We start from the raw sequence: 24,817 nt of genomic DNA, 5'->3' as shown, positions 1-24,817 counted from the left end.
GTGGATCTTGGATAGGAGGTAGAAAAGAGCAGTGCAGGTTAAGAGAACTGTGTGATTGGTGGCAATGGATGGGAGATCTCCTGAGTGAATCAAATGATGAACTGCAAGATGTATCTAATTTCTTCACCTCCAGCCTGGAAGAGTCAGCCACATAAAACTTGACTGAAACCCTCAAGTCCACTGGCAGTGCCATCTTTGTGCATCTCTGAGGTTGCACCTATGACTACAATGGGTGGGAGTCAGTGTGGAATGGCCAACTGAAGCAGTAAAATTTCTAACATTTTTGCTCATTGGGATCATGTTGGGAGGTTGCCTCCCCCTACAATATTTCCCCTCTGCCACTTCTGCTTGCCCTTTAGTAGTGAAGTCATTTGAGTTGAGTATGGTGTTCTCCTAACGGGTTGTTTATTGGTGGGTCCTCAGGTGGCTGTAGAGCCTGATCTGGGATCTATATATTCTGGTGCATTATGGGCAAGAGCAAATGGTGGCTGTGGTTAGTGGTTGGGTCTTTTGGTTATTTAGTCTCTCCTTTCACAGCTTCCACTTGTTTTCTATTGCAAGATGGAGGTTGTTCTCATGTGACACAGCTCCCTCTTGAACAGACTTCCACCAGTTGGATCTTTTGAGTACAACGTCTTCCTGGTTTTTAGATGAAATGTTGAGTTTCTTCAGGCTGAATTTGATGTTATCTTTGAAGCATTTCCTTTGCCCACCCAAGGCTCGCTGATTTTCCTTCAACTAGGAATAAAGGATCTGTTAGGAGAGACAAGAGCTAGGCATCCGAATGACATGACCTATCCACCGGAATTGGTATTTCTTTATCATGGTAGAGATGCTGTTCATGTTGGCCTCCTCCAGTTTGCTGGAGTTAGTGTGTCTGTCCTTGCTCTCTATACATTGCTCAGTCACACTGCAATCCACAGGGAATACTGACTAGAGCATCTGTAACTGGCAGCAACTGAAATTTGCTTCAGCGCTTTCCACACAACACCCTACAAACATTATGGAAAGCACTAAACACTTGTAACATTGTATTCAGAGAAAAAATTAGACAGAAACAAGTCCATACTATTTGATGACAATCCCTTTATTTGGTCTCCTTCCTGAGGTTTTAATGCAGCACAAACACAATGTAAGGTTTAAGGGGACAAATTTAAAACTCACATTATAAGCAACTCATATTCTAAGCTATGCATGTTACAGATGAAACTAACATCTAATAAATTTCCATCTTGAGGAACATTTAAAGGATTCAAAGAATATTTATTATCAAAGTTACGTATGCAGTATACAACCCTGAGAATCATCTTGCACACAGACAGCCATGAAACAAAGAAGAACAATGGAACCCATTTCAAAGAAAAACATCAAACCACCACCCCCCCACCCAATGTACAAGAAAAAATAAGTCATACAAATGGCACAAAGAAAAGATCAAAAGCACAAAATCAAAAGCCGTATTTCAGTTCAACTCAGCGTTTATTATCAGCAGACTACCTCATTCAAAAGTCACCCATAAATGGCAACAAAAAAGAAGCAATCAGAACTGGAACACATCATAATGTGAATTAGAGCCCAGTCTCCAAACTGCGTCAATTAAATCTTGCTCTGACAGTACTGAGGGAGAGTGAGAGAGATCATTCAAACTTATTAATACCCACAGTGTATCCAAAACTGCACCACAAGGCCAGTTTTATCAAAGTGCAAAGTTAAAGGAGAGTGTAGACTGGAGAATCAAGCTGGGAAATGGTGGTGTTGGCATAACTTGTTCTTGCCTGCTAACTAACATTATGATCTCATTCCTCTTCGTTGTCTGTTTTGCTCCTGGTATTGCCGTCAGCTGCAAAAAACCTAGAGTGATTTGTAGTAAAAGTGCAGTACTGCGCAAAAGTTCTAGGCATATGTAAAAAAAAAATTCTGTAAAGCAAAGATGCTTTCAAAAATAATGGAATATACAGTTTATAAATAACAAAAAAATACTGTAAAGAGTAAACAACTGGATCATATCAATATTTGCTGTGACCACCCTTTGTTTTTAAACTGCACCGATTCTCTTAGGTACCCTGTCATGCAGTTTTATGAGAAAATTGTCTGTTAGTTTGTTCTGGCGGGCTCTCCATAGTTCTTCTGCAGACTTTGGCTGCCTTGCTTTCTTCTGTCTCTCCAGCTAATCCCATGATGTTGAGATCAGGGCTCTGTGGAGGTCATACCATCTGAAACCACATCAAAAAATCTAGGGTGCCTAAGCCTTTTGCATAGCTTTGTACGTGCATTACATGGGACATTAACATTGACTACTCCCAGAGCAGTCAACCAACAGGATATACCATTCCTAACTATGCTAGTATTCCAGTGAAAGTTATTTAAAATTAACCTCCAGTATCAACAACTTTGCATCAAGCTCAGCAAAACCAAGATGAGGAAATCAGGAGAACGCACACCAGTCCTTATTGGGGGTCAGCAATGGAAAGAGTGAGCAGCTTCAAATTCTTGGGTATCAGTGTCGCAGAGGATCTATAATGGGCCAACACGTTGATGCAATCAGGAAGAGGTAACCAGCGGCTATACTTCATTATCAGTTTTAGGAAATTTGGTATGTCACCAAAGACTTACAAATTTCTTTTGATAGTTAAAGAGAGCATTCTGGCTGTTTATATCACAGCCTAAAATGGAGCCTCCATTGCACAGGATTGCAAGAGGCTGCAGAGGGTTGTGGACTCAGCCTGATACATCACAGGCACAACACTCCCCACCAAGTGGTGCCTCAAGATTGTGGCATCCATCATTAAGGACCCTCACATCTGGGATATGCCTTCTGCTTGTTACTGTCATCAAAGTGGAAGTACAGTAACCTCAAGACACACACTCAACATTTTAGGAACAGCTTCTTCCCTTCTGCCATCAGATTTCTGAACGGTCCTTGAACACTACCTTGCGTGTGTGTTTTGTACTACCTCACTGTTCCTCTTCCGGCTCTGTTTATTTTTTAAATTGTAACTTATAGTAATTTTTTTAATATCTTGCACTGTATTGCTGCCATGAAACGACAAATTCCATAACGCATGTCAATGATAATAAATCTGATTCTGATTTGAACCATTTGGTTGCTCTCTTGATTACAATCAGGTACATGCTATGAAAATTTCTTTATCAAGGCCTTATAAAGAGCACCTAATGCAACTTGATTTAATTAACTGTGTACTTTCTATCTAAAAATGCTTCATTTACCTGTTTATTTGGTTGAAGGCCTTGCCATTCCCCTTCCTGATGTTATATTGGTTCATGCTAATGATTTAAATTGCTTCCTTCTGTTAGTTTATTCTGATATTTTTGTGTGTAATATCTATTGTCCTATAACAAAGAACCATTGGAGTCAGCCAGCTTGAATTGACCTTCAGAAATAATCCTATTCACAAAGCACTGAATTCTTCACCTATAATAAAGATTTAGACTCTCAGAGGGATACGGGCCAAATGCCAGCAGATGGAATAGCTCAGGAAGACGCATTGATCAGCATTGACGAGTTGGGCAGAAGGGCCTCTTTCTGTAGTGTGTAATTATTTACTTTCAGGGCTAACTGAGACTCGTAAAGTTATACAACATAAAAACTGGGCCTTTGGCCTACTAAATCCATGCTAACCAGTTTTCCAATCAACGCTAATCCAATTTGCCTGCATTAATTCCATATCCCCCCGTGCCTTAACACTTGAATTAACTTTAATCTGTTAAGTTCTTTACTTTTATTTGTGCTTGTTGATGATTGAACTTGGATCTTTCAAACATAGTTAATTTTTTCATTTCCTTTAGCGACTGAGGAGAAGTCTGCCCCCAGGGCTGTTAAGACGCATTTCATCCACATGGACAACAACAACTTCTGCCACCGGTCTACCTACTGTGGAGCCAGGACCTGTCAGGAGAGACCGCAGTTCAAGCATCAAACCCACTCATGAGGCTTCACTGGGCAGGTATGCTCTACCTGCTAAGCTTGGATGCTATATATTTAAAATTTGCATTGACACTAGAAAATAATTAATCTTGAAGCTAGTTGTAAAATTCTAAGTTGCGGCCTCTAACTTAATCGTTGAAAGGCAACTCAAAGTGTGACACAAGTTTAGTGGATTGTTTCTACAATTTTTTTATGAGCAATGGATTTTATGTGGAGGAACACTGCAGGGGTTCCTGGAGCCTGGAAATAGCAAGTGGTGCACTGTGATGGGCTGGCAAGTGAAGGTTGCACATTGGCCCAGGTTTGGTTTTGAACCCTGGTTTGGTTTGTAACGTGGTCGTATGTTCTCCACCTGGCTTCGTGGACTTCCTCCATGGTTTCCTTCCATGCCCTGAATTTGTGTTAATTGGCCACTGAAAATTGCCCTCAGTGTAGTGACAGGAGGATCAGATTGGATTAATGGGAATGCGGAGGTAACAGGTTACAGGGAAATAAGTGGAGGAATGCAACTGGTGGAATTACTCTGCACAGCCAGCAGAGATCCACTGGGCTGAATGGCCTAAGGAAAAACTAAAGATTTGTCGACATTGTTGGTTCATTTAGAGTTTCCAATAGATATGAAACCAGCAAAATATCTAAAACATCGGGGTATACCTTGAGACCACTTTAAAGGTACTGAGCTAAGAAATGAATTCAATTTTGGTACAAATAGTAATCGCAAAAGAAAATAGTGGAGTTAACGCAAGTCCAGTGTAGTGTGCAATTTTGCTTTGGGCAAGAGCAGCACTGGCCTGAGCCATGCATCAATGTGCAGCCTAGGTGATTTTGGTCGCAGTATGCACTGTTCGCAGGTGACGTAGGTGTATTCATATGGAAATATGTTTGTGAGACCCATTTCTCTGTTGCCAGTGCAAGTCCTAAACCATGAAACCCAGGACTAGGAACACATTTTAAGAATGTCTTTATAAGTAATATATTTGCATTTCATAGAGTACCAATTGAAACCCACATCACATTTGATTACTCATGTAGATCACATCAATATTAAGGATTAGCTTTATTTTTCCTACTTAATGAAAACCTACAGTGAAATGTGTCGTTTGCATCAGCAACCCACACGGTCTAAGGATGTGACTGGGGCAGCCTGCCAGTGTTGCCAGGCCTCTGGTACCACCATAGCATGCCACAACTTACTAACACTAACCCGTTCGTCTTTGGAAAGCGGGAGGGAACTGGGGCACCCAGAGGAAACACATGTGATTACAAGGAGAGCGTATGAACTACTTACAGGCAGTGGTGGTAACTGAAGTCTGATTCCCTGTGTTGTAAAGTGTTGCTCCAAATGCTGCACTCCTGTGCCACCCATGGTAATTGTTTGGCCTCACCTCTTACTCGTAATGAGGGAGAATATATGATTTTGCCAGCAATAGCATGTTATAGATCAATAAATAAGAAGGCTTGAGATAAATAGATAGATAAGGGAAGAAAGCAAGTGAAACAAGAATAAAGCAAGAAAATAGTGCACAATTATGTTTGCAGAGGAGCTGCTCCTCATAGCCTCTGCAACTTGGGTGAATTCCTGATCTCTGTGTGGAGTTTGCACAGTGTAATTATGACTGCATAGGTATCCTCTGACTGCTCAGTTTCCTCCCACATCAAAATGTGCAGGTTTGCAGCTAAATTGGTCAGTGTAAATTGTTCCCAGTGTAGAAGTGAATAGTAGAAAAAGGGAGTAATTGACAGGAATGTGTACAGAATAATATGGGATTAATGTAAATCAGTGTCTAACAGTTGGCAGACACTCAATGGGCCGAATGGCCTGCTTCTGTGCCATATGACTCTATGATGCCTACCAATTTTGCCATAATAGCACAGTAAGAGAAATTAACCATAACTAGTAAAAAGAAAACAAAATATTTCACCAAAATCAATATCTAATGAAGAAAATGCTATTTAACAATAACTGTGATAGTTCAATGTATAATATTTGAGTGTAAGACCATTCCTAATCAATAAGTATTGAAGTAATAGTGGTGATATGAGAATGTTTAAAGAATAGCATGTAATCTTTTTCAGTCCCACCCAACCTTATAACCAATTTATTCATTATATCCTTACTTCCCCCACCCTCTATGCTCAATGCCCGTGGTTTTAGCTACTCAAGTCCTCAGCTCTGGAATTTCCTCCCAAAGGCACTACATGTATAATGCCTTCTCGACTAACTTCTTGATCGCATAACTTGTTTTGTCAAGTTGTTGTGCGCAACACTCTTCTGAAACATTCAGGAATTTAGCTGTATTGAAGGCACTGGAAAAATGAAAGTTGGTGCTCCGGCCTGTAAAACAGATGTTTTTGCTTTCCTGAAGCTGTTTCATTGAAGAATACTAAATAGAGACACATCCTGATGGTGGCAAGTGTAATAAACAATCATCTGAAATTAGCAAATGAGAACTTCCCTTCTCCCTGTTTGATTAAAATTGGACATGTTATTTATCATTATTGCTCCTTCGAAAAGCGGGATAATGCCAAGCTCCAGTTGTCCCGAGGGCAGTTAGAATCATTCTGCGTGGTATGAGATAGTAAGGGCAGTGAGTTAACTTCCCTGAAGGATACTTATGAGTTGTTTCAGTTTTTTACAGCTTACTCATTTAGAAATAATGTTGACAGTTTCGTTGGATCCAGTTCCAAAATTTGCCAGTTATTTTAAACAGTTATGCTTACCATTGTTCAATCTGTACATCACAGTTCAAAGTTCAAAGTAAATTTATTATCGAAGTACGTATATGTCTCCATCTACTACCTTGAGAGTCATTTTTCTTGCTGGCATTTACAGGAAAATAAAGAAATGCAATGGCGTTTATGAAAAGCTATACATCACAAAAATTGACAAACATCCAATGTGCAAAAGAGGACAAATCATGACAATAATAAGGAAAAAGAGTAAACAAATAATTTTGAGAACATGAATTGTACAGTTCTCAAAAGTGAGTATAGATTGTGTAGCTTGTTCAGCGAGGTGACCAAAGCTATACACACTGGTTCAGGAGACTGATGACTGTTCCTGAACCAGGTAGTCTGGGACCAATGGCTCCTTTATCTCTTGTCCAGTGGTAGTAATGAGAAGAGAGCATGGCCTGAATGATGTGGGTTCTCATTTTTGTGACAGTCCTCCTTGTTAATGTGTTCAATTACGGGGAGGGCTTTGCCTGTGATGGACTGAGCACTTTGTGTAAATTTTTCATTTCTGGGCATTGGTGTTTCCAAACCTGGAAATGTTGCCACCAGTCAGGATACCCTCCATTGCATATCTATAGGTTTGTCAAAATTTTAGATGACATGCTGAATCCACTTCTAAGAGAGTAAATGCACTTGCGCGCCATCATTGTGATGGCATTTACATTCTCATCCCAGGACACATCTCTGAATTAGCAGCACCGAGGTAGTTAAAGTTACTGACCCCCTCCACTTCTGATCCCCTAATGAAGGGTCCTGTGATCCCTCCTGGAGTCAATAATCAGCCCTTTGCTTTTGCTGACATTGAGAGGTTGATGGCGTGTACTTTTCAACATAGGTAAATGTAACTATCAATGACAAATTTAAACACCTAAACAGCATTTTAGATGCTTTTGCTCTTAGCTTATAAAACTCCAAGCAGGAAATAATTAATATTCTGTTTCTTTGATCATTATTTTACCCACCTTTTCGTTTGAACTGATAGCATTAATAATAAAATCCTTAAAAGTTCCGTGCTTAAAAAATGTAATGAATTTGAACAGTAGAAATCAAGATCATGCTGAAATTGCTTAGATTTGCTGGTAGCATTCATACAGTCTCTTCCCAGTTGTAGTTATAAAACCCTTGCCTAGTTGTCTAAGTACTGCAGCATCAAGTCCTATGCCAGAGGACTGAGAATAAAACCAGAGACTGTTCTGCACTTGTAAAGCAGTGCTGCCCCTGCTGAGCTGTTGTTTCTTCAGGAGGTGTTAAAGTAAGTCCCTTGTCTGCCCTCCAGCAGAGCGCCTAAGCACTCATTGCAGCTTTAAGAGGAGCTAACCTGGTGTTCTATCTGATGTGTATCACTCAGACAAAGTCTCTGAACGCAGGTTATGAAATCATGACCTCATCAGGGCTGAGCATAAGCTGGCTGCTGCCTCTCCTGTGATTAAACCAGAAGTATTTAGGCAAAACTTGTGGGAAGTCCTGAGGTCATACAAAGTACAACATGAACATAAGCTTATTGTTTGCCTATTGCTTTAACATCAATGGTGTTCAAGACTGAGAAGGAGCTATAAGCAATTACAAAATAAACTTGCACATTTTTTACAGTAAATCGATATCTGGATTTTAAAAATCGTATCTCTAGAACTATTAATCCTTCCAGCTCTGATATGCCTCATATTTGTCCATGTAAGAAATGAAGAGGTCACATGAGTTTCTCCTGTAAGTGATCAATGCATCATGTATCAAACCTTTAATCAGCATGTAAACCGAAATGCAATAGAAATAGAGACATAGCAGTAGCAAGTCTTCATATTCAACAGAAGTTGAGACCTCATGTAAATAACAGGCATCAGATATGAGATAAAATCAACCTTGCTAATGAACTTATTAAGCGTGAGTTTTACAGTTTTTCCAAGCAGATGAAGAAAGTAAAGTCTGATAATACCGTAGTTTTATTGAAAATGGTTGTTTTACTTTGAATAAAGTCTGGAGTTTCTGGGGGTGATTCAGAAGTTCTAAAGGGAGGATGAGGCAACCGTGGCTGACAAGGGAAGTCAAAGACAGCATAAAAGCAAAAGTGTGGCATATAATAAAGCAAAAGTTAGTTGGAAGTGTTTAAAAAGAAACAGAGACACTAAAAGAGAAATAAGGAGAGAAAACATGAAATATGAATGTAAGCTAGCGAATAATGTAAATAACCAAATATTTTTACCCGATATATATAAAGTAAAAAAGAGGAAAAATTGGACATCAGACTACTGGAAAATAACACTGGAAAGGTAGTTTAAAAAAAGATATTTCGCTGTGGGAGAGACCCGCAGCATGCCAGAAATTCAAGAATCGGGGTAAAAGTGAATGTAGTCACTATTACTAAAGGTAATGTGCATGGACAGCTGAATGGTCTGAAGGTATAAAGTCACCTGGACCTAATAGGCTGCAACCGAGGGTTGAGAAGGAGGTAGCTGCAGAGACTGTGGAGGCATTAGTAGCAATCTTTCAAGTATCATTAGATTCTGGAATGATTTCAGAGGACTGAAATTTTTCAAATGTCACTCCACCCTTCATGTAGGGAGCAAGGCAAAAGATCAGAAGTTATAGCAACACATAGAAAATGCTGGAGTCCTGATGAAGGGTCTTGACCCAAAACATCGACTGTTTACTCTTTTCCATAGATGATGCCTGGCCTGCTGAGTTCCTCTGGCATTTTATTGGGGTTGCTTTAGATTTCCAGCATATGTGGATTTTCTCTTGTTTGCTATAGGAAATTATAGGCTCAGCTTCAGTGATTGGTAAGATGTTGCAGTCCATTATTAAGGTTTTGGAGTACTTGGATGTGCACGATAAAATTGGCCAAAGTCAGCATGGCTTCCTCAAGGGGAAATCTTGCCTGACAAATCTGTTGAGGATATAACAGGCGGAATAGACAAAGGAGAGTCAATGGATGTTTTTTACTTGGATTTTCAGAAGGCCTTTGACAAGGTGCCACATGTGAGGCTGCTGAACAAGGTAAGAGCCCATGGTATCATAGGAAATTTGTTGGCATGGATAGAAGATTGGCTGACTGGCAGATGGCAAGAATAAGAATAAATGGGGCCTTTCCTGGCTGGTTGCTGGTGACCAGTGGTGCTCTGCAAGGTTAGGTGTTGGGTCCGCTACATTACACATTTTACAGTATTGTGCAAAATCTTGGGCACACTAGCTATATTCAGTGTATGTCCCTAAGACAATTGCCCAGTACTGTATGTTAATGATCTAGATGACAGAATTTATGTCTTTGTCGCCAGGTTTTAGATGATACAAAGGGAAGTGGAGGAGCAGGTAGTGTTAAGGAAGAAGAAAGTCTGAAGAGGGACTTGGACAGATTAGGAAAATGGCATAGAATTAGGAAATGAAAAACAGTGTAGAGAAGTGTATATTCATGCAGTTAGGTAAAAAGAATATAGGCATAGACTATTTTTTCAAATAGGAGCAAATTCGGAATTCGGAGGCGCAAAGGGTCTCAAGAGTCTAAAAGTTGACTTGCAGGTTGAGTTGGTAGTAAGACAAACGTATGCAATGTTAGAATTTATTTTGAGATAACTAGAATGTTAAAACAGAGATGTAATGCTGAGACATTATAAGACATTGATTAGACCATATTTGGAATACTGTGAGCAGTTTTGGGCCCCATATCTAAGAAAGGATGTTCTAGTATTGGAGTAGATCTGGACGAGGTGTAAGAGAATGATGCCAGGAATTAAAAGGTTATTGTATGAGGAGCATTTGATGGTTCTGTACCTGCTGATGTTTAGAAGAATGAGGGTGGATCTCACTGAAACATACTGAATATTGAATGGCCTAGATAGTGTGTATATGGAAAGGTTATTTCCACTGGTGGAAGAGTCTAGGAACAGAGGGAACAGCCTCAGAATTGAAAGATGTCCCTTCAGAACAGAGATGAGGCATTTCATTAGCCAGAGGGTGGTGAATCTGTGGAATTCATTGCCACAGATAACTGTGCAGACCAAGTCATTGGAAATATTTAAAACAGAGGTTGGTAAGTTCTTGTTTAGTAATGGCATCAAAGGTTTCAAGGAGAAGGCAGGAGAATGAAGCCAATGGAAAAGTCAGTCATGATTGAGCAAACTCAGTGGGCTAAATGGCCTAATTCTACTTCAGTATCTGTTGTTCCTACTACTTCAATTTCAACCAGCATCTCAGATTCAAACAGCCTGGTTTTGACTATCTCTCTTTCCACAACACTGTTCCTGGAAGAGGAAATTAGAAATCTGATTTTAGTGGAAAATGTTGAATGTTCCACTGCAATAAATATCCTTGTTGAAAGAACGTGAACAATGTGGATTTGGATCAGCTTCTCCCTAATGCCAACCCAAAGCAAATGCCAACCTATCAAAGAGAGCTCTCTCTCTTTTGTGAATTGTGCTTGCCCACAGTTAAGATTGATATTTGTCAGTGAGCATAACCCATTATGGACTTCACTTCTCACCTTTTTGCATATTCCGAAATGCCTTTAGTATTTAAGAGCTTTAAGTTTTACAACTTTATTTAATAAGAAGTTAGTCATGCTGATAGGGTGAAAACTTGCACATCCAATTTAGGAACATGGGTTTTTATTGAACACTTGGAGAATATTATGAATTTACAGTTTTACATTATCTATAAAATCAGTGCCATTTGAATCTTGGGAATTTATAGCACAAAAGGAGCCCTTCATTTCTCTGCCAATTTGTAGTTGCAGCAATCCAGAACTTATCAGTTGTTTTCTGCAGATCAGCATCTGATTTATGGGATTTGTGTGTTATTCCATCTCCCATTCCTTTTATTCGTTAGTACAACAGCTTCCTCCCACCACCAATATTCTGACCAATTTTTTTTAATTCTCCCAGGATTTTTGAAATCTTCTTTGGCTTAATATCAATTATTGTTTGATTATTTCTCTGCAAGGCATCTTAAAATGTCTTTGCACTGTTGTAGAAACTACAGAAACACAGCTTCTCGAGGAACAGGGCAAGGAGATGGTTTTATTTTTAAATGATAAGCTATTTCTGTTAGTTTCTCTTGCAAGAAAGTACTGATTCTAATATTTTGTAGACATTTTCCCATGGATGACCCTAAGGATTTTAGATTTGTTTCACATAGTAATATTCATGATTAATTTCAGATTTTTGCTCTGTTTTCCCACTCTTTCAGGAATACTGACTAGCTGTCTCACAGAAGCCATTTTGACCAATAAACTACAAAATAAATGTGAAACTCAAGACATTAAACTAAATATCAATGATGCAATATAGTGTCCTAGAGAGAGTGAGTGAGTGTGTGTAAGTGAGAAATTTATATTGCAGTTTTATAAAACTCTGGTCAGGCTGCTTCTGGAGTATTGTATTCAATTCTGGTCTTCCCATTAGAGGAAAGGTGTGGAGGCTTTGAAGCGGGTGCGGATGAGGTTTACCAGGGTGCTGCCTCTTAGGGCATGTGCTCTGAGTAGAAGTTGGACAAACTTGTGCTGTTTTCTTTGGTGTGACAGAGACTGAAGAGAGACCTGACAGAGGTTTATAAGCTCATTAGATGCACATAGATACATAGTCGGTATCTGTTTTTCCCAGGGTTGAAACCTCATGCTGGGGCTTGCATTTGAGATGAGAGGGGGCAAGTTCAAAGGAGGTGTGTGGAACGAGATTGTTACACAGTGAAAGGTGGGTGCCTGCAATGCACTTCTAGGGGTGGTGATGGAGTTCAATACAACAGAGATGTTTAAGAGGCTTTCAGATAGACATGCAAATGTACAAGGACTGTGGGATATGGACACTGTGTATGCAGAAAGAATTAGCTTAAATAGGTACTTAATTAGTTTGGCTCCATGTTGTGGGCCAAAGGGCCTGTTCTTATGCTGTACCGTTCTGTGTTTTACACAGACGCTATCAGAGGTCAAGATTAGAATCTGGTCACTTGAACTGTGAGTCAGCACCTCTACTGGCTTGGTCACCATTTTGCCCTTAGTTACAGTCTCCAGGAAGCACTGTCAATTTGAGCAGTCAGCAGTAACTTTTGAACGTGGCTGGTGAGGCATCCTTAGAAATCAGGACACTAACTTGGTGTGGTACTGCATTTCCAGAGACTGCTTCAGGAAGGTCAGTCTGTGGAGTTTGGGACTTTATCTTGTTGCAGGCTGCTTCTTGTTTTGCATAAAGATTAATATTGTTGTGTCAAACCCATCACTGGGTAAATGTCAGGCTTCAAAGGTACAGAAGCCTGAAGGCACCCACCCAGTGATTTAGGAACAGCTTCTTCCCAGGAATGAAAGGATTAATGCATGAGGTGCATTCGATGTCTCTGGGCTTGTAGTTGCTGGAGTGTAGAAGAATGAGGGGGGATCTCATTGAAACCTATCGAATATTGAAAGAGCAAACACGAGGAAATCTTCAGATGCTGGAAATTCAAACAACAACACACACAAAATGCTGGTGGAACACAGCATTTTGTGAATATTGAAAGGCCTAGATAGAGTCAACGTGGGAAGGATGTTTCCTATAATAGGAGATTCTAGAATCAGAGGGCACAGCACAGAATACAAGGATGTCATTTTAGAACAGAGATGAGAAGGAAATTCTTTAGCCAGAGGGTGGGGTGAACCTGTGGAGGCCGACTCATTGGTTATATTTAAAGCGGAGATTGATAGGTTCTAGATTAGTAAAGGCATCAAGAAAGTTACAGGAGAAGACCGGAGAATAGGGTTGAGAGGGATAATAAATTTGTTATGATTTGTTATGATGAACTGGCCAAATTGGCCTAATTCTGTTCCTATGTTTTATGATCTTATGGTCTTAATTACTCTGAGGGATTGCTTTTAGTTCATTTTTATGATATGGGCATCACTGGCAAGGTTAATATTTATAAGCTCTCAACAGGTCAGGCAGCATCTGTGGAAAGAGAAAGAGTTAATATTTTGGACTGAAGGAGCACTGAGAAAGAGAGAAAATAAGCTAGTTTTAAGTTGCGGAGAGTTTTGGGAGACAGACCAACAGGTCAAAGGAATGAATTTAGATCGGATGAAGCCAGGGTTGCCCAGTTTACAAAGCTATATGTTAATAATTTAAAAATGATGCTTGGAGATTTTTTTTTACTTTCCATGGCCATTTCTTGTAGCCAAGAAACAGCTAGCTTAATATTTGTGATTTTAAACTCAATTGGCATGTTGTCAAGTGAAACGAGATGACAGCCTGCACCTTATTTATTTTTGCCCCGGTCCTCATATTGAATTGCAGAGTGGTAACACAAATGCAAATGGTTGATATGAGGTAGTAAATTCACACACATATGAATTGTCAGTTTGATTCGGTTTATGGAACGGGCAATGTTTTGTCATAAACATAAGAGATACGGACCTCTTTTCCTTGTGAATTTTAGAGTGTAGATTAACTTGTATGCTATTTAACCACAATGGTTTATATCTTTTTTTTTCTCAGTTCTTGTAGTCAAGAGTCTTACAACTGCACCTCCTCAGTATTGCTGACTATTTCCAAAAGCAGATCCTTCTCAGCCTCCCATGCTATCGCCACAACTAACCATATGAATGCCAAAAGGCAAATGCGACAAGGTGAGCAGACACTTCCATTCTCTGAGCCTGCCTACATATTTTTTTAAAACAGGAAGTCTGGATAGTAACTGTCATTAGAACAAAGATGATGAAAGCACTCAGCAAGTGGACTGAGAAAGAGAGTTAGTATTTTGTGCCAAAGAACCTTTGTCAGAACAGGGGGAAAAGAGAATACAATGTAGTTTTATTTCTCTCTTTCCCTGTTCTGCAAAGCATCTCCTAGCTGAGACTCAAATCGTTTCTCTTTTCTACAGATGCTGCCAGACCTGTTGAGTATATTCAGCAAATTTTGGTTTTATTTTAGATTTCCAACAATTGCAGTTTTATTTTTATTTTCACTTGCTATGAACTTACATGCTTTTTTAAATGAGGTGTGTATTTTTTATATTTGTAATTGTAAATATTTGATTGGGTATTTGGTTCAAATATTATTACTTGATGGCTCCACTAACAATGATGTTCTTTTTCTAGGTTATTCTTCAAACATCACACCTCTCACCTCCCCATGCCACTCACCAATCCAGGGGACTCCTGCTGGTAGTCCCACTAGCAAAACTTCTGCCATTGAATTCCCAGACACTGCAGATATAATCACCAAACCAGGCCGCAATCCGCATAAGCCTTTAACGTACACTCAGAGTGCACCAGATGTTGCAGGGCAGTTCAGGAGCAACTGCGTTGTTTGCAGTAGGTAAGCATTTGGCCATTCTTTGCTATTCCATGTACTGCACCTCTTGAGATGCGTGACTTTCTTTTGGAGAAGATGGGGGATAGATTTTGTGTCCCTCTCTGGGGTGATGAAACAGCGTGATAGCAGGTGATGATTCTACTGTACAGTGGAAGTAAAAACTGCAAGCGATTTGTGAAGGTCTGGCAACTTGTCATCACCAATTTTCTATTGACCAGTGTCAAAATTACACCCAGTAAACTGAAGTCTCAAACTGCTTGCACTGAGTACCTTAACTCCTTTAGTAACTTCTTCAAGATACAAAATTCAAAACTATTTAATTTCATTTCCAATACACACGTGTAAACGAGAAAGAGATGATTGTTACTTCAGATTTGATGCACCACAAAAAAAAGAGTAAGATAAAGAACACAATAATAATTTTTAAAAATACACAATAAATATAACTGTATAAGATAGTTTAAACACATTGATTGTATGTCCATAAAGTGACGCTAGGCACAGTAGTGTCTGTGCATAAGGTGACTGACAGGGAATGGTAAAGTAGTGGTGGTTGGGAGTGTGGAGAGATGGGTTAGTGATTGGAGGTGTTGTTCAGCCTTTCTGTTTGGGGAAAGTAATGGTTTCTGAGTCTGGTGGACAAGACATGGATGCTACATAGCCTCCTGCTTGACCAGAGTGGGACAAACCGTAAGCAGGGTGGGTGGGGTCCTTCATGATATTACTGGCCCTTTTTCAGCACTTCTCTGTATCTATTTCCTTGGTGGCTGCTAGGCTGGTGCCGGTGACGCGCTGGGCCTTCTTGTCCACCGCAGTGCAGTTTCATACCATGCAGTGATGCAGCTTGTTAAGATGCTCTCAACTGGACATCTGTAGAACAACGTGAGTGTAATTGATGTAGGTAATCCTGAAACTTGAATAAACTGGGAAACCATAAGGGTAATCCACTGACACACTAGCTGCAAAATCAATAAGATTGGATTCAAAGCTGGCTTCACCACCTGCCTGATTTTACTCTCCAAAGTCAATGGAATGTTACTTTCCATCGGTCAGGGTTGACCATGGATATTGTGACCTAGCTGTCTAGATACGTTAGCCTGGGCAGTATGATATGGAGAGCACGCTCCCCCTCTACATACATCTGATGAGCCCAAAGGAATGGCAGAGACTGATAACAGCTTGGTACCAGCGGTAGAGCAGGAGTTGCCAGTCAGCATTGTATTCAATATTGGACTGCCTTAGTGACTCCAGCTCCAGACTTTTCCCTCAAGGTTTACTCTCGAAGTCTTCCCCATGAGTGGGTATTGTCCGCAAGACAGCATTTTCCTTCTAGATGAGCTGCCAACCATGACTGATGAGCCCCATCTGCCCGAAGCAACTGGTTTGAAGGCGCCAGTAACCCACCTTTGCCTTTTCGCCTGTCAGTAGAAATGGTTCCACAGGGCTTAGTAGCTAATTCACATGTGAAGGCCAGGAGCTGCACTTGGTTGTCAGAGGCTATTTGAGGTGCACGCCTTTGGGAGTATTTAGTTGGTAGTGGGAGCTTGTCCCCATTACCACCCCCGCTATAACAAACTTAAGGAACTATAAAGTAACATCATGTGGATGTAGAACCACAATTAATGACAGCCAGTGGCAATTCGGTGGGGGGGAGGGGGGGTAGTGAGTAAAGTTTTGATGTATTTTTTCAACCATTTTTTTATTTCCAGAAGGCAAGTGCTGGTGGATTGGTTTATTTCAATATAAGATGAAAGCATCCTGTCCCTTTAAATCCTAATTTTAAAGCACCTGTCTTGTGTATATTGACCTGCATTTATTTTTACGAAGTTCATCTAAACTTTGCATGAATGTAGTTTAGGGAAATGATTTTCCCTGGACCTGCAGCAAAACAAACTTTCAAATTTGTTTTGGTTCTCTTGCATATTATCATTATGTATACCCAGGGAAGTTTTTTTATGTAATTCAAATTTTTATTATTATTTATTCTTATTTTAAAAAGCAGCACAACGTAACATAGAGCAGATACAGTACAGCATATTTACACAGCCATCCCATGACAGGAAAACATATAAAACTAAGAAACAGAAAAAAAGTTCTAAATTAAGTTTAAATTAACATACAACCAAAATTGATCCCACACGTCTTGCACTTTTCCCTCACTGTTAATTCTCCCCAACATGTGTTCATATGATGAAATCTTAACCATTTCCTCAGTCCATTCCCTCACAGTGGGACATCTGAGTTTTTTCCAGTTTTGCAATATAATTCTTGCAGCTGTGATGAGACCCACCTTTAAAATAGTAAATTTGTCATTGTTTACAGTAGCTATCATTGTCCTATCACCCAGGAGACAAAGCCATGGGCACAAGAACAGTGTAGGACCTGACCAATTCCCCAATAAATCAAGAACTTTACACCAAAATGGACAAACCATGGAACACTCCCAAATCATGTGAAAATATGTGCCCACATCATTTTTACATTTCCAGCATAAATTATTATCAACAACCCCATTTTGTAGAGTCTAGTTGGTGTCCAATAGTATCTGTGTACTATCTTATACTGAATAAATTTCCCTCTCGCTTCCTTAATATGTCTACCCACATTTGATAAAATATTTGACCACTCATTATCTTCAATATCACTTTCAAGATCCTTCTGCCATACTGCTTTGAGATTGTTACACAGTTCACCCACAGACTGCTTGAACATTTTATAAAACACTGATGCTTTATGAACTTCCTGTGGTAATGTAAAATATTCAAAGGGTTACTTTGTGGGCCACCATTATTGAATATGCCACTAACGCAATATCTTATTTGTAAACACTTCCAGAAATTCCCTTTATCTACAAAGTTATATTTCCTCTGCAAATCCACATACAACATAAAAATCCCATTCTCATAGAGATCACCTACTGTATTTACACCTTTAATCTTCCATTCTTTCCAGTACACCATTCTTTTCCCAATGCATATCTCAGGGGTATTCCAGAGTGAGGAGTATAACTGGTTTAAATGTGACATTCTACAAGCTTTATGAATTGTACTCCACAAACTCCTTGAGTGAAATAATATAGGATTTAGATTACTCTTGTTTTCCACATGTTGTGAGAGGGTGTTAAGGGGAGAATATGGTGCAGCCAGGCTCCGTTCTATAACTACCCGATCTAAATCAACATCAGCCCTGTCCCAAAGTTTAGCTAACTTGGTCATTTCAAAGGATAATTTATATGCCCTGACCTCTGGTAGACTAAGCCCACCAATGTCCCTGGATATACACATCTTACTCATTTTAATTCTGGGCTTCTTCTTATCCCATAGAAAATCACTAATAATTTTGTTGTATTGCTTGTAGATCAAATCTGAAATATTTAATGGAAGCATCATAGAAAGATAGTTAAACTGAGGTAATATGACCATTTTAACTACATTGACTTTACCCCAGAGTGACAGTCTCAGTGCCCCCCCACTTATCCAGATTATTTCTTATCCTACTCAATAATGGATTGTAATTTAAAGTAATAGTTTCTTCCAAATTCTGACTGAGTTTGACCCCTAGATACTTCATTCCAACTGGCACCCATCTGAAATTAAATTGAGATACTGAATTTGAATAACATAATTTTGACATTGGCATAACCTCAGATTTACTGCATTTGATTTTATAACCTGGCACATTAGAATATAATTGAATTGGTTTCATTAGTGGGGGTAAGGAATTAGGAGGGTCACTAATCAGTAATAAAATATCGTCAGCATATAGAATTTATGCTCCCTTCTCCCCTCTAATATTTGGATCTGCTCTAATCATGATTGCCAACGGTTCCAAAAAAATCATAAATAAGAGTGGGTAGAGAGGGCAACCTTGGCGTGTACCCCGTGAAATGTTGAAAAATGGGGATATGATCCCAGGAAAGTTTTGATATAAAAATTTATTGACACATTCTAAGGAAGAATATTGAAAAGACAACTTATCACATTCTCACACACAGTAAAGCAGCAATGAAAATGTAAGACCATAAGAGATAGGAGCAGAATTAGACCATTGAACCCATGGAGTCTATTCCACCATTCCACCATGGCTGATTTATTATCCTTCTCAACCCTATTCTCCTGACTCTTCCCTATAACCTTTGACACCCTTACTAATCAAGGACCTATCAACCTCCGCTTTAAATATATCTAATGACTTGGCCTCCGGAGCTATTTGTGGCAATGAAATCCACCAATTCACCAGCCTCTGGCTAAAGAAATTCCCTCTTATCTCCATTGTAAAGGCAAGTCCTTGTGTACTGAGGCTGTGCCCTCTGATCCCAGACTGCAAATCAACAACATCCTCTACATATCCATTCTACAGGCCTTTCTATATTTGATAGTTTTCAATGAGATTCCCCTCATTCTTCTACATTCCAGCAACTACATGCCCAGAGCCATCAAATGCTCCTTATACGTTAACCCTTCATTTCTGGAATCATTCTTGTCAACTTCCCCTGGGCCCTCTCCAATGCCAACACGTCCTTTCTTAGATAAGGGACCCAGATTTACTCACAATACTCTAACGTGTAGTCTGACCAATGCCTTATAATGCCTCAGGATTATTTTATAATCCTAAACATAATGTATTTTTTAAATGAATTCATTTTGGATGTCAGCTTCTGTTTGTTCAGAATGCACTAAAATCTCAAAACAATAAATGAAGTGAGGTGTCCATTAATAGATATTTTTCTTGGTGAAAGGACTAAGATAAAGAATATCCATTCCTTTTTTAACACCCACTCCAGGAAACTGGCATATCAGTCAAAAGGGCAATATAGCACTCATTGCAAACTGCTCTCTTGAATCTATTCATTATTTCTAAAGTAATCATTCTACTCTCTTAAATCTGAATTCTATGACCCATCACCAATTACACCTATGGAGAATGCATCATCAGAAGCGTGTGTTTTCAGATAAGACGTTAGAATTGAATCCTTAATTAAAGTGACTGGCCCATCCTATTTTTCCGATGGCATTTACCGTGTGGTGACAGATGGCCAGGAATTTAGGAGAATTCTCTGCACTTGAAATAATGTTCAGGCTTCATCGTCAATTTGAATGATTAATAGATGCTACTGCAAACTCTCAGTAACTATTGTTTACATTTCCTGAATCTAATTTTGCTCAGAATGTGTACATGTGCAGTTTTGTTTAAAATGAAATTCACTGAGAATATGTCTAATTTTCCATTTCAAGATGTTTTCATGATTAAGTGATATTACTTTTGAATTTGAAGATGCACCAAGGCCATTGGCAGTTTAGTTTTCATTATCAACTGTCCTCAAGTTACTGCAGTTATGCAACTTCACACACAATAAGTTCCTCAAACAACAACTCAATGAATAACCAGATTAGCAGGTGACGGATAGTTGACTGAAAGATAGGTAGCGACCTACACTCCTGTTCATCTTAATACTGTTATAGTATCTCTCCCATTCATCTAAGAGGAATAAGGTTTCAGGTTTAGATTTATTTATCACATGTACATCAAAACAGTGAAATACATCATTTGCTTAATGACCAACACATGCAAGGATGTGCTGGGGGCAGCCCGCAAGTGCCAATCTGGCGTCATTGTCGTCGTCTGAACCCTTAGTGCCTAGGTGGCACATGGGGCCTCCGCCAACCTAGCATATTGACCATGTTCGGCACAGCAACAAAAAGCACGAGTGACAAAATCAACAACAGCAAAGCAAGCCCCATTCCTCCCTTTCAGAATGCGCACACAGTCCTCTAACCCCACAACAAGCCGTCTCCAGCCTTGGCCTTCAGCGGACACATGGACTCACAGGCGTTGGTCCTTCTGCTTCGAATTATGGTTTATTGTTCCATGCAGGGCTGCCGAGGCATCCCCGCAGGAGTACACTGTTCTGAAAGCATGGAATTTGTACTCAAATCTCATGTCAGCATGAAGATTAATGAAACCACTATGACTTGGGAGTCAAGGAATCACCACAAAAACACAATTTTAACACCATTCATTGAAAGATTACATTTTGTATCTTGAATCCAGATGTCAAAACATCTAGGTGAGAGCTAGGGGTAAAATGGGACTTTAAAATGATTGGCAAAGTGTTGAAAATGGAAACTATAAGTCAAGACAGTGCTGCCATCCATTTTACACTTAAGATTCTGACTCTGAGACCAATAGAGACATGGGAAAGACAATCAGAAGAGTCCGCTGATCATCTGTTTCACAGAATGATTCTGTTAGTTCCAAAAAGGTGGGTCTGTAAAGAGAGGATCTTATTGAAAATACAACTTAGAGCAATGAAAAGACATGTATGAATATCAACACACACAAAATGTTGGAGGAACTCAGCAGATCAGGTAGCATCATTGGAAAAGAGTAAACAGTTGATGTTTCATGCCAAGACCCTTCTTCAGGACTGAGAGGGAAAGGGGATAGATGCCTTAATTAAAAGGTGGAGGGAGGAGAAGGGGCTAGCTGGAAGGTAATAATTGAAGCCAGGTGGGCAAGAAGTCACGGGCTGGAGAAGAAAGAATCAGATAGAAAGGAGAGTGGACAATAGGAGAAATGGAAGGAGGAGGGAACCAAGGAGGAATAGGCAGGTGAGAAGAGGTCTGTGGTAGTGGGTCTGGGTGAGCCCATGGTCGAAGAGTCAGAGGACCATGGAGATCGCAACAGGGGAGCATTGAGAGAGGGTCTCACTGAAATCCCATCAAAGGGAAGATTTAAACTTCTTCAGGGTAGGCATCCCTCAAAGAGACTTCGTAGAAACCCTGTCTCACTGCTCCCCCTCCGTGATTTGTGCTGCACTTCAGTTCTTCAACTATGTACTCACCCAGACCCACTACCACAGACCAAAGGTCCTGCAAGTCCTTCCTGAGGGCAGCAGTGTGAGTAGAGCATTGCCCTGTTGGTGGGGCTCCTTGATGATAGATATTATAGCACTTTTTATTTATGTAATTATTGAAATACGGTGCGGAATTGGCCCTTTTGGCCCTTTGAGCCATGCAGCCCAGCACTCCCTGATTTAACCCTAGCTGAATCACAGGACAATTTACAATGAGCAATTAACCTACCAACTGTTACGTCTCTGAACTGTGGGAGGAAACCAGAGCAACTGGAGGAAACCCACACGGTCATGGGGAGAATGTTATAAACTCCTTGCAGAAAGTGGCAGGAAATGAACCTGGTCACTGGTACTGTAAAACATTGTGCTAACCACAATGCTGCCAAGTCACTTATAGCAGTTACAGAAGCCGGGCAAGAGCCTTCACTATACTGAGGCTTATTTCTTGTATCTGGGATATACTTCTCGTTCTTTAACAGTGAACAAATTCATACTGTGTAACAGTGAGGTGGCATTCTTGATCTGTCTGTTTTCCTTCCCACAATATTTTGTCATTGCCTTCACCATATTCTGGCTTGTTTAGGTTCCTTCCCCTGCAGCAGCTCTTTTCTATCTTGCCAACAAGTTATCTGAGAGCAACAGATTACAGCTTGCCCTCTGAGAGTTTGGTCATAGCCATTATTGAAGGCGAATAACAAGTTTTCCCATTGCTGTGAAAATAGTTTCGGACTGGCACAAAAAAATAACACTGGGGTAAGCAGCACTACTGAAAGAGAAGCCTTCAAACCCAATCACAAAGCTCTCCCAACACTCCTACCTGATGTTTTAGAACTACAGGACTTTTGATAGCTACAGTAATAAAATTTAACCAGTCTGATGATTTTCTTGAAATGGATTTAAACTAAATTATTGGAAAGAGTATATACCAACTAAGGAGGCATTGCACAAAGGACAGTTGTACTGTTTGCTTTTCGTGTGAGAAACATTTGTCTGGAAAAGATTAATATACTTCTCAACCCAAGAACCCAAGATGAAAACTTTGGCTACATCAATGATTTTAGCTTGGACGTCAACAATTGCTCTGAACTTCCTTGGCAGTGAAGTGTTGTTTATGTTACACTGACTTCCGATTTCAATTGTGAATTTGCAGTGCACAGTTGTAAGCAATACGCAAGCTCGATGACTTGGTGCTGGAGGGTGCATGGATAGGCAGAGTAGGTAGTTGATAATGCCAGTCCTTGTGCAGAACTACTCCCAACCAATGTATCACCCGAGTCATTTAAAGGAATCCTTCAAAACTTGCAGCTAGGTTGGTGGTTCAGTTGGTATTCCATAGATCTGAGGATATACCCTGTTTAGCCTATTCTTTTTGGAGAAAGTATAATGCAATTGTTGTGTTGAGTATGTCCAACGAACCCAAATTGAATTCCAAATCAGCAGGCATTGGTGGCAAATCTACTAGGCTGCCATGTGTTAACTCCTACATTTGCATTTGAGGAGACCTACTTAAAAAGAGATGAACTTGTTCCATTATCCTACTGTCCATAGGACTAGGCAACCACAGCTCAGGGTCTACAGGTATTATAAATTTCACCAGGGTATGGTTGGTCAGCAGTTACACAATGGGTTCTCCCATATCTCTCGGACATTTAGCAGGACTGCATCATTGTGATTGTAGAAGAAGCTCTGGTTGCTCCATTTGCTTCTTGTCGGCCGATAGATCCTACAACAGGGGCAGGCGGGCGCCCTGTCGCACTCCTCGCTCGATAGCTCTCTCCGGACTGGAACTGCCGCAGCTCCGGCACGGGGACCTCTGGCCCTGACCTTGTCCTCTCACCCCACCCACGACCAGCTGCACCTGGCCAAGGCGTCTGGCGACGAGTGGGCGGAGGCTGTCTTATGAGGCAATTAAGCCCTCAAAACTGCTTCGCTACCCTAAGTCCAAGCACCCTGCACTTAAAGACAAACCCGCTGAGTTTTTTGAGCAGAAAAAAACATAGACAAGCAGGACAGAAGCTAAGTGCCAAGAGCCGCTAAAACTACATTGTGGAATAGACTGGGCATAAGGAACCTGCTTCGAGTATCGCTGTATTCCTGTTGTGTTTAACTTCCGGTCTCTTCTGCCCCGGTGCGCATACGTGTAACTAATCGCTATGGGGGTCGATCTCGCCTTTGACTATGGCCGAGGTAGGGGATCTTGGGCTTAAAAAGGTTGGTGACCACTACTGTACAAGATGATGAAAGGCATATACAGTGTATTGTATGGATAGCCAGAGGCATTTTCCCAGGGCAGAAAAGGCTAATACGAGAGGGTATAATTTCAAAATGACTGGAGGAAAGTAGAGAAGGGATGTCAGAAGTTAGTTGTTTTTTCACACACACAGTGGTTTGTGCATGGAACATTCTGCCAGGGGTAGTCTTTGAGACAGATACATTATGGGCATTTACAAAGTTCTTAGGTAGACACATGGATGAAATTAAAATGGCGAACTATGTGGGAGGGAAGGCTTACTCTGATATTAAAGTAGGCTGTAAGGTCAGCACAGCATCGTGGGCTGAAAGGCTTGTTCTGTGCTGTAGAACATAGAACATGTTCGATGTCCTAAAACATGCAAGCTATCGTCCTGTCTTGTTTATAATGTGTCAGTCAGCTACTCCTACTGCCAGATCTTCAATAGATGGCTGATGCAGGACCAGAGTCCTATCAACAGGCTTCTGCTTCCAGTCATGTTAGTGCCACTCTTCATTGTACTCCCTCCTGCACAGACTGAGAGCAGAGTATCTGCACCAACTATGTACACCACTGAACTGTACAACTAGTGTTCTATTGTGTTAATACTTGCCATCACTGGACATGCAGCTGCGTTTCCCTCCCCCCAGAAATATACTCATAAAGCTTTAAAATATATACCATGTTTGGTTATGAACAATATTTCCACGAAGACCCATTTTACGGCAGCACCACATTATATCCAGTGGAAGCAAGCTGAGGGCTTTTATTTACACAGAGTC

The 24,817-nt window shown here is 40.3% G+C and overlaps 1 protein-coding gene across 5 annotated transcripts in view; it reads left to right on the top strand.

Annotated features, from left to right (window-relative positions):
- pde3a (phosphodiesterase 3A, cGMP-inhibited) overlaps nt 1-24,817 on the top strand; it is a 521,929-nt gene that overhangs the window by 423,448 nt on the left and 73,664 nt on the right. For all 5 annotated transcript variants that reach the window (XM_073066138.1, XM_073066136.1, XM_073066135.1 and 2 more), the window contains 3 exons: nt 3,808-3,965; nt 14,131-14,261; nt 14,733-14,952. In XM_073066138.1, the coding sequence (XP_072922239.1) occupies nt 3,808-3,965; nt 14,131-14,261; nt 14,733-14,952 (509 nt within the window). The remainder of the gene's footprint in view (nt 1-3,807; nt 3,966-14,130; nt 14,262-14,732; nt 14,953-24,817) is intronic.

This window comes from Hemitrygon akajei, chromosome 14 (assembly GCF_048418815.1).
Source record: "Hemitrygon akajei chromosome 14, sHemAka1.3, whole genome shotgun sequence".
In the NCBI taxonomy this organism is placed as follows: Eukaryota; Metazoa; Chordata; class Chondrichthyes; order Myliobatiformes; family Dasyatidae; genus Hemitrygon; species Hemitrygon akajei.
This window is presented reverse-complemented; position numbering and strand designations above follow the sequence as displayed.